This window comes from Mytilus galloprovincialis, chromosome 2 (assembly GCF_965363235.1).
Source record: "Mytilus galloprovincialis chromosome 2, xbMytGall1.hap1.1, whole genome shotgun sequence".
Taxonomy (NCBI): Eukaryota; Metazoa; Mollusca; class Bivalvia; order Mytilida; family Mytilidae; genus Mytilus; species Mytilus galloprovincialis.
In genome coordinates, this window is record NC_134839.1 from 46334770 (window position 1) to 46345894 (window position 11125).

The 11125-nt window shown below is 32.6% G+C and overlaps 1 protein-coding gene across 1 annotated transcript; it reads left to right on the top strand.

Moving 5' to 3' along the window:
- Nucleotides 1-3165: 3165 nt before the first annotated feature.
- Nucleotides 3166-7010, top strand: LOC143063695 (cytochrome P450 2E1-like). Its single transcript, XM_076236010.1, has 4 exons — nt 3166-3601; nt 4049-4567; nt 5376-5816; nt 6294-7010. The coding sequence occupies exons 1-4, from the start codon at nt 3211-3213 to the stop codon at nt 6473-6475; spliced, it is 1533 nt and encodes a 510-aa protein (XP_076092125.1). The 5' UTR covers nt 3166-3210; the 3' UTR covers nt 6476-7010.
- The last annotated feature ends 4115 nt before the right edge of the window (nt 7011-11125 follow it).

Here is an 11125-nt window from a genome sequence, read left to right on the forward strand (position 1 = left end):
CGATATTCCCGTGCTTGTATTTCCTATCATGATTTTCTTGATAGAGGGTTGCTGCTCACAAGGAATGTGCCCTACCGAATTGGACTATTTACCGGATTTGTTATCACATAAGCAACACGATTGGTGCCACATGTGGAGCAGGATCTGCTTATCCTTCCGGAGCACCTGAGATCACCCCTAGTTTTTGTTGGGGTTCGTGTTGTTTATTCTTTAGTTTTCTATGTTGTGTCATGTGTACTATTGTTTGTCTGTTTGTCTTTTTTTATTTTTAGCCATGGCGTTGTTAGTTTATTATAGATTTATGAGTTTGACTGTCCCTATGGTATCTTTCGTCCCTCTTTTATTGCCTTTCAAATAACCATTTTATAAAACATCGTTAGATTTTAATTAAATGGTGATAACGAAGCTTTTTTGTGATAATGTATCTAAAGGTATATGCAGATTCCACGTAATATTATTTCACACTTGAAGGCAATATGATTAAAATCGACCCAATAGAAAGGGTATGAAATCATAGTTTTTCAATATATGAATAAATAACCTTTCCAGAATTTTATACCTTTGACACACAAAGCAACAGAACAGAAGAACTGCTTCGATACAATAATATTGTATATGACTGATTATAACCAATGCAATAGTATATCATTAAAATGCGTAGGGCACCATGATTGCGTTGTCCATTTAGGGACAGTCTCGCAGATCTTTTGATTACGATGCAAGTTTCTGTTTAATTGGCCTTTCAGAGAGTGCCTACTTACAAATGAAACATACTAAAAAATAATAAGATTAAGAGATTGATATGATTTGAAATAGTTTGGACCAGCATAAAAAAAACATTTAAAACCGAAAAAAATGTCAGACCGGAACAAGCAAATTACCATTAAACGTCATCATTGCTTGTAGGCACAATAACTATAATGTTGTTTTTTTTGGTGTTTTTGTTTTTGTTTCAAATTATATCACTGTTCATACATGATCACTTTTGCATTGCTGATATAAACGAAACAGCACTTGCAATGTATTAAACAACAAGGGTGATACGCCTGTTGAAATCGGCTGCTCAAGCAATTACAACAGCCGGCCAATATCGGCTTCTCAAGCAATTACAACAGCCGGCTGATATCTGCTTCTCAAACAATTTCAACAGTCGTCTGATATCAGCTTCTCAAGTTATTTCAACAGTCGGCTAATAACAGCTTCTCAATCAATTTCAATAGTCGGCTGATATCGGTTTCTAAAGCAATTTCAACAGCCGGCTGATATCAGCTTCTCAAGCAATTTCAACAGCCAACTGATATCAGCTTCTAAAGCAATTTCAACAGTCGGCTGATATCGGCTTCTCAAGCAATTTCAACAGCCGGCTGATATCAGCTTCTCAAGCAAGTTCAACAGCCGGCTGATTCGGCTTCTCATACAATTTCAACAGGAAGTTAATATATGTCTAAGACTTTAAGTGCAAAATCCATACCAGTTTCTTAATTTTTAAAAACAACATGTTCAATCCGCGAGACTTACTTGATATGACATTGACCTTATTATGGGTTTATAAAACTGTTTGAACAGTGCACGTTCAAATACAATAACTGTTTCATCTATTTCAAAATAACGTCAGATTTCCTTAAAGTTGAAAAAGTCGTCTTATATGTTGTACTAGGCACTTGCCTTTTCTTTTCTACATGCGAATTCAGCAAATGGAATTCCTCTATTCGATCCCTTTATAATTTTGAAGCCGTCATCAGTCTCCTTCTACAATGTAAATGGATGTCCAGGTGACATTGCCCAAACGGTTACTATTTCATGAGGACAATGAATTGTTTGATCCCAACAACGCCTCACTTTAAGGCGTAGTCACGTGCATGATATGTGTGAATGTGTCTCTGATTGGATCAAGAGAAACGGACCAGTTTTAGAGTACCGAGTGACCTTGATGATCCACTGACCGACGTGTGTATTGAATTATAGGGGAACAATTGGAACGGTTAACAATGTACCTCTCCCCCAACATTATAAAACTTCTCTAATTGAAGAAAATCTAAATCGGCTTTATTAGATCAAATTTACCTTTGATAACCTGCCTTTAACATGGCATTTCCATTTTTCATATAGAATGGTGACATTTTAAAGTTATAGATTAACCACTGAAATAATTTGTTCACACTACAGGGCATGCATCAGGCCAAGCAGACAAGTCTATTAAGTTTCGATATTGGTAGACATTATGTTTACAATATGCTTCTATTTTCGTGAGGAGTTGATTACTTGTTCCGCCAACATTTGATGTGTTGTTCACACCGAATACTTATAATTGTATGCTGTACTTTCATGAACTTTCAAATTAAAGCTGATTTTTATTAAGACTGAATTTAATAAATTATAGTTTATTTATTCCGCGACTTATAAAACTCGCTTGAACTCACCTTGATAAATAGAAGTGTTCATGTGATAATTTATGTGTTTATAACGGTAAAAAGTACATCAAGTGTGTTGAATATATATTTAAAATGATTTGAGGCATAAGGAAAAAATAAAATGAAAAATAGTTTATGAACTGAAATCTTTTGATGTAAATAATAATAAAAAAAAACATTGCAAGTTTGTTCAGCAGTCAAAAATAGAGATTCTGAATTTTTAAGTTTCTACTTGTACGTTCAGCTTTGATAACGATTTAATATTTTTTGCATTCCTTTGCAGATATTTTAAAAACGTAAATGATTTAAATGATCAATTGCGTGATATTTGAAGGCCCAAAAAATAAACTTACTGTATATAAGTGTATGTTGTGAATTTTTTAAATTCATTAAATTGCTGCGATAATCAATTATAATATCTCATTAAAACAACACTTCTATGACCGCATACGTCATTAAATACAAATGTCAAGATAAAACAAATAAGTTAATGCGACGTTGCAATGTTCACGTATTGTACTGATGATTGAAGAAGAGTCTAGATATTGTAACATCTCACTTCATTCATGATCTCTCCTGATATGGAAAACGCCAGATCAGATTTACTGGGTGTTCTATTTTTAGCTAGATTGTCGTCATACTTTGGGAGATTTAACAATGGATCGACTTATTAATCTTAACAACCATACACAATTATATTGAAAATGTGTATTACAAAATTTGATATTTATATATAATTTACATACTAAATAAACCGCCCCGGAAACTCACCCAAGTTGTAAGTTCCAGTATAAATACGATGCCCCATCTCCAAAAAAGTCAGTTTCATGAACAACTTGCAACCATGTTAAACTTTATAGATACTCTGGGTTACTTGAATTCTACATTACTTATAAGCATCATATTGGTTGTTCTATTATGGATCCGAAGCAGACGACCGACACATTTTCCTCCAGGACCAACACCTTTTCCAATTATTGGTAATTTTCACACCTTAGTTAAAGGAGATCTGTTCAAAGTAATGCGTGGCCTGCGAAAGGAATATGGTGATATCTTCAGTCTTTCCTTAGGAAAACAATGGGTGACTGTCATTAATGGAAACGAAAATTTGCGTGAACTATTGGTAAAAAGAGCTGATGTTACAACTGACAGGCCATCATGTTTTGTTTTCCGCCAAGGAAAAAATAAAGGTATGCATTTGAGATAAACAAAAGTTCATATTAGTATTATAAATTTGAAAACTTGCAATAAAATTTGCAGAAAGTGTCTTTTTCATTTATTGTCCGTACCTTCAGTGCCATTTTCATAACAAAGTAAAAAATCTAAATTAATAAATAAATACGCAATTTTGTTTGACTTACTTGATATACAAACAAGAAGGTAAAATATCCAACACCTTCACATTGATAATGATTTAAAACACTATAAGTTAAGCAACGATAGACGGTCGAAGGACCCAACTGGGGATCCCGGGTGGTAAAGACAAAATAGAGATACTAGACAGGACAAATAAAAATATCCCCAATAACCTGACTGACCAATTTTTTAGTTTTTTTCAATATTAATTCTTTTTCATAACTATTGTATGTACAGCAATAAATTTTTTTGTTATCACGTTGTAATATTTAATATTCTAGGTATTGTAAGTGCCAGTGGATCGTCCTGGAAGCAGCAAAGGGCATTCGCTGTTTCAAAGCTGCGAGACTTTGGGTTTGGAAAGCGAAGTTTTGAATCCAGCGTGTCAGAAGAAGTTGAACAACTCTGTAATTTGATAAACAGCTTTAATGGCAAATCATTTGACATATCTGGCATAATTCACACGAGCATATCAAATAATGTGATGTCTATTACCGTTGGGCGACGATTTGACTATGATGATCCTAAATTTCAGCAATTTGTTTATCTTCTAAATGAAAACGCTAAAAACTCTGCGTTAGTAGGACCATTAAACTTTGCTCCGTTTTTAAGGAAAATTCCTGGAGACCCTTTTGGGGCTAAACAGATATCAAACAATGTAAGAGAGACATTCAAGTTTTTCCGAACAGAAATCAACGAACACGAAAAAACATTGGATACAGATAATTTACGTGACTTCATTGATATTTACTTAAAAGAAATAAAGAACCAGGAAGAGGAGGAAACCAGTGAGTTTACAGGTACGTCAATAAACCAACTGTAATTGTATATAAAATAGCATATGAACGACCTATTAATTAAACTGTTAGAATCAGACATATTAACATTTTTGAATTAAATAGAATTATATCTTTATTTTTTTTTATTAATTCGCACGAAGCTAAACACTTGGACAAATGAGCGCAAGAAAAGCGAAAAAACGACAAGAATAGCACAATAAAAATAGTATACGAACTCCCACATGTGAATTTAGTTTGAACCCAATTACCTTTTGACAATACATTTATGAGCTATGTAAAGCTTTCCGATTCCTTAAAATAATATATAAATGAAAATTCTAAGCGATATGAAAATATTTAATGTAATTGACGCAAACGATTGCAATGAAAATTAAAGTTATAATAATGTTTATTTAAAGTGCCCATCAATGTGTTATTATATCATGAAACAGTTTGAGTTTATCCATTAATAGAATGGTCATACAAAAAGAAACACTGCTTGTTTGTATCCAAGTTCTTTCAAAGTCTCTTTAGTATTGTGTTTTGTTTTACTGTATCTATCAGTTACCTTAACCTTACCTTGACCTGATGTTTTGATATACATCTCAATTACCAAAAACTATAAATGAATTTAAAAGTTTAGAAAAATATCCAAATTACCCGATCGTCTGATATCGCAATTAATCCCGACCTAGCTTTGATCTTCCAAACAAAAATGTGCTTCAAAAAGGCATATATATAAGTCATACTTTTTATTACTTCTTTAATTATTGTATATCATTTTGAATGTATGCGCATAGACGTAATATTCATTTATTTTAAATTTTAGCTGGACAGCTGCTGACCATAATGGCCGATTTATTCGTAGCTGGAACAGAAACTACTGCGACAACAATAAGATGGGCGATCATGTATCTCCTAAATAATATGGATATTCAAAAGAAAATGCACAAAGAAATCGAAGACGTTATTGGAAGTGGACGTCCACCCTGTATGTCAGATAAACCAAATCTTCCATATTGTGAGGCTGTTATTTTAGAATCTCTCAGACTTGGCAATGTTGTGCCATATGCCTTGCCACATAAAGCTTCTGACGATATTGTTTACAAAGGATTTACTATTCCAAAAGATTCAATAATTCTTCCAAGTCTAGATTCCGTAGCATTCGATGAAAATCTTTTCCCTGATGCACATTCTTTCAAACCTGAACGTTTCATAGACGAAAATGGTAGACTCTGTGGCCAAGACAAAGTTTTATCGTTTTCTTTGGGTAGGTTGATATTAATTAAAATACAATTTCGCCTTTTTTTTCTTTTTTCATTTTTGCATTTTCAATATTGTGATGGAATTTAATAGTAACCTTGATGAAACTTACAAGAATCTGCAATACGAAGGAAGTTCTAAATAAGATTTTGACTTTTTGTTGGAATAAAATTGAGAATGGAAATGGGGAATGTGTCAAAGAGACAACAACCTGATGAAAGAGCAGACATTTAAAAGAATGTAGTAGATGATTGACTCGTATCTTCAATCAAATATGGTTCAAAAATATAAACCAAACGAAATAATAATAATAATAAATTGAGAATTACATAATATATATATACAATAAATTTGAATAGCAACAATTTCTTTTAACATTCTTGACGATCATTCACTACGATGTTTTACATTCAAACTTTTTAAAATAAACATTTGAGTTAAAAGAGCGATAATCGTTATTAAAATTTCAAATTGTTTATTACAGGTCGAAGAGTATGCCTAGGAGAAGCTCTTGCCAGAATGGAATTGTTTTTATACATAACATCCCTTGTACAGAGATTTGAATTCCTTCCGCAAGAAGGCAACAATCCACCAGCAATCAAAGGAAATCTCGGTGTAACATATTGCCCAGAAGCTTTCGAATTTAGAGCGGTCTCAAGGAGTTAAAAACTGAAAAATGAATGGTTATTGTATTTCACTTGTTGTATCATATTGTATCATATTTTCATGTTTTCAAATTTTAAAATTTCACATATTTCATAATTTCATATATTTCATATATTTCATATATTTCATATATTTCAAATATTTCATATTTTCATATTTCATATATTTCATGTAACATATATTTCAGATATTTCATATCACATATATTTCATATTTCATATATATCATGTATTTCATTTTTCATTTAAATGAATTGCAAGTTCATTGTTGTAATAGATTTTTTCTGTTAATGTACTACATGTATATTTGAAATAGGTGCTGTGAATGTACTACATTAGTCAATAACGTTTAACATATCAAGTTTATATACTATGTTTTTATTATGCTATAATAAGTGCTATCAGAGGTGGTAAATTTAGCTGCATCTGACAAAGATCTCATCTCAGTGAAATTCTTATGCCAAAGTTAATCACTGAATTATATACTGTTATTTTGTTGAATAAAATTATTGTTATAATAAAACTAATCAATGCTACACAGGTTTTATTCGTTATTAATGCATTCTTCGGAACAAGTAAAAAAATACATGGCTTAAATACATATTTTGATGAAACCCATGCTCTGTATTATGACAGGGTTTTAGAGGCTTTCTTGGTCAATAAAAGAACGATGTGGGAAAAAATCAAACACAGAAGAAATACAACAAAGGTCTTGACTTTTTACAGTGTTTTCTTTTTTTCTATGTTATTCGATTTTGTGCTTCGTATCAATCTGTTATCTTCAGCCAATTTCAATTGATTTTCAGTTTGTTCTTATATTGTGTTGTTACACCTCTATCGCTGGTTAGGACAAAGTTGAGCGCTCTTAACCCCCCCCCCCCCTCCCCATTCTTAATGTTGCCGACCCTTATAAAAAGTCGGTCATTCAGTGTTATTTGTTGCTGTTTGTTAGATTTGTTTTTTGTTAATAATTTTGTAATAAATAAGGCTATTGGTTTTCTCATCTGAGTTATTTCACATTTTGTCGTGTAAGAATCTTTTACACTAGTAGCTAACTATAGAGTAAGGAATTTGCTTATAGTTGATGTCCGAACAGTTCTCTTAGCTCCGCGTATTGGGGACTCCAATAAAAAAAATGACTTATTGGCAACCATTCCACCATCTCCTTTTTGTATATAAATAATATTCACAATCTTGGTTGCATTTAAAAAAAAAAAAAAACAGCTGCGCAAGGGTCCCAAGATATACTCATGGTTTACATATCAACTTGATGCAAGTATAAACTGGAATAAAATAAATAAAACATTAAATCAAAAGTCATGAACATTTCATTACAGAAATACTTTGGATATCCAATTGCGTATATAAGTAAAAACGTCCACATCTCTGGAAAAAAACACCCAAAAACTGGATATGTTTCAATCCTAACAACAATGACGAATTGTGTTGTAAATAAATTCGAGCACACTCAAGTTAGTGCATTACAAATGATATATTAACTCTAAAATTTGATGGTTTAATCCCATAACTCGAGCATGATAAATTGGAAATTATTTATCATCGGAGGGAAGCTTGACTCTACCAATCTAAAAAGAGGTGTTTCAAGTAAACCGACAGAACATACTCTGTCTACGAAATGTGCAAATCAAACATTGTCAAACCTAAATATGATGGTAAGAGTCCTTTTATTCTGAAACGACAAATATTTTATACAGGTCGGGATATAGGTTTCATGAGCAAACACGTCAAGATACCAGCCTTATAATTTGGTACACCTGACGTACGTCACTAGATATAAGAAGATGTGGTGTGAGTGCCAATGTGACAACTCTCCTACCATGTCACAATTTATAAAAAAATAAATAAACCATTGTAGGTGTTACGTCTACATACGACTCATAAGTGACGATAAAAACATTCCAAAGGCAAAATCAAAAACGGATGTTGACGTTCGGACGGAGGGACAGATTAACCATGGTATCTATGATGAGTTTATATACATTAAAATACAAGTACATTCCATCGTAGACGGGCGTATAAAAACTGACAACATGAATCGCATTAAATAGTACACTGTAAAGCACTGAAGCACGTTATACTTTTTGTATGCATTGAAAGATATTGTTTACACTTCGTATTATTGTTGTCCACCTTCAGATGGTGCGTTGCATATAATTCAGTCTGATTTTATGCATGGTCAATGTGATTGTGTCGGTCTCAGAACTTTTGAATGCCTTGAAAGGACCTTGTTTTATTGTTTCCTATAAAACTCTTGTGTTTTTGTTGTGTGTGTTTTTGTTGTGAACAAGGTTAAAATGACCGAATTCAAGGTCAACATGGTCAAGATCATTACTTTGTATATAAAGAATAATAATACAAGGGTGGGAATGCATTTTATGAGTTTTGCTACCTTACCATCTAATAGTAGTTGGAATGTCTGAATAGGTAAGTTAGTTTTTACCAAAATCATAATGTCTGTCTTGTTATCCTTTAAATCACAATTGAAATACTTGAAGCTGAATATGGTGAGACGAAAACATTAATTTTTTTTAACCTTGAAATTTAATTAACCGGGGGTACCACCTGGTGGCAAAAGATCTCCTTTTTAGCTCACCTGGCCTAAAAGGCCAAGTGAGCTTTTCTCATCACTTGGCGTCCGTCGTCCGTCGTCGTCCGTCGTCCGTCGTCGTCCGTCGTCCGTCGTCGTCGTTAACTTTTACAAAAATCTACTGGGCCAAATTAAACCAAACTTGCCCACAATCATCATTTGGGTATCTAGTTTAAAAAATGTGTCCGGTGACCCGGCCAACCATCCAAGATGGCCGCCATGGCTAAAAATAGAACATAGGGGTAAAATGCAGTTTTTGGCTTATAACTCAAAAACCAAAGCATTTAGAGCAAATCTGACATGGGGTAGAATTGTTAAACAGGTGAATATCTATCTGCCCTAAAATTTTAAGATGAATTGGATAACCCGTTGTTGGGTTGCTGCCCCTGAATTAGTAAGTTTAAGGAAATTTTGCTGTTTTTGGTTATTATCTTGAATATTATTATAGATAGAGATAAACAGTAAACAGCAATAATGTTCACCAAAGTAAGATTTACAAATAAGTCAACATGACTGAAATGGTCAGTTGACCCCTTTAGGAGTTATTGCCCTTTATAGTCAATCTTTAACCATTTTTCGTAAATCTCAGTAATCTTTTACAAAAATCTTCTCCTCTGAAACTACTTGGCCAAATTAATCCAAACTTGGCCACAATCATCTTGTGGGTAAGTAGTTTGAAAAATGTGTCCGGTGACCCGGCCATCCAACCAAGATGGCCGCCATGGCTAAAAATAGAACATGGGGTAAAATGCAGTTTTTGGCTTATTTCTCAAAACTCAAAGCATTTAGAGCAAATTTGTCAAGGAGTAAAATTGTTTATCAGGTCAACATTTATCTGCTCTGAAATTTTTAGATGAATCGGACAACCCGTTATTGGGTTGCTGACCCTGAATTGTTAGTTTAAGGAAATTTTGTTGTTTTTGGTCATTATATTGAATATCATTATTGATAGAGATAAACTGTAAACAACAATAATGTTCAGCAAAGTAAGATTTACAAATAAGTCAATATGACCGAAACGGTCAATTGACCCCCTTAGGAGTTATTGTTCTTTATAGTCAATTTTTAACAATTTTCATAAAATTTGTAAATTTTTACTAACATTTTCCACTGAAACTAATGGGCCAAGTTCATTATAGATAGAGATAATTTTAAGCAGCAAGAATGTTCAGTAAAGTAAGATGTACAAACACATCACCATCACCAAAACACAATTTTGTCATGAATCCACCTGCTTCCTTTAATATTCACATAGACCAAGGTGAGCGACACAGGCTCTTTAGAGCCTCTAGTTTAAATTTTTAATTAGTATGTTGTGTGTATTTCAAGACCTTGACTGCGATTAAGCCCTCGCACGGCCGGTATACAATTCAATATAAATATCTGAATTATTTCAAGAATTAAAATATGTAACCAAGCATATAAAATAAAAACGACAGTTGATTTTACCATCATAAAAGTAATTGAATGTCCAAGACAACTATTATATTTTTTTTTATTAAGATGTAGTATGACTGCGAATGAATGAGACAATATAGCTCTTCATCAAAATAAATTCTGTATAGATGTGTTACGAGTTGGCTTTTGGAAGTATATTTGTTAGCCTGAAAGAGTAACTCAATTGGTTATCAAAACAGAAGAGTGAAGTTAACTCTCAGCCATATAAAAATAAGGAGATGTGGTAGAAATTTTGTTTTTAACTGTAAAATATAGCTACACCTTTCACTTTAGAAATACATATTTTGGCTGCAAAATAATTATCCAAGGAAAAATTTCGTTTTTTAAAAGTTGCATAACACGTTTTGGATTTCTGTAACTTTGGCTGTTACCTTAAGTTTTCAGTAATGTTACAATAATCATTTAATATTGAAAATAAGCTTCAACTTCAAAATTGTCTCAATACTCAAGTATAATTCATTTTTCATGTGAAAAAATCTGTTCTTTTCATTTTTAATTTTTTCTTCTACTATAGCCGGTACTTCAATAGCCGGTAGTATATGATTTAAAATCTTCATCAACTAACAAACTATACATAATAATATC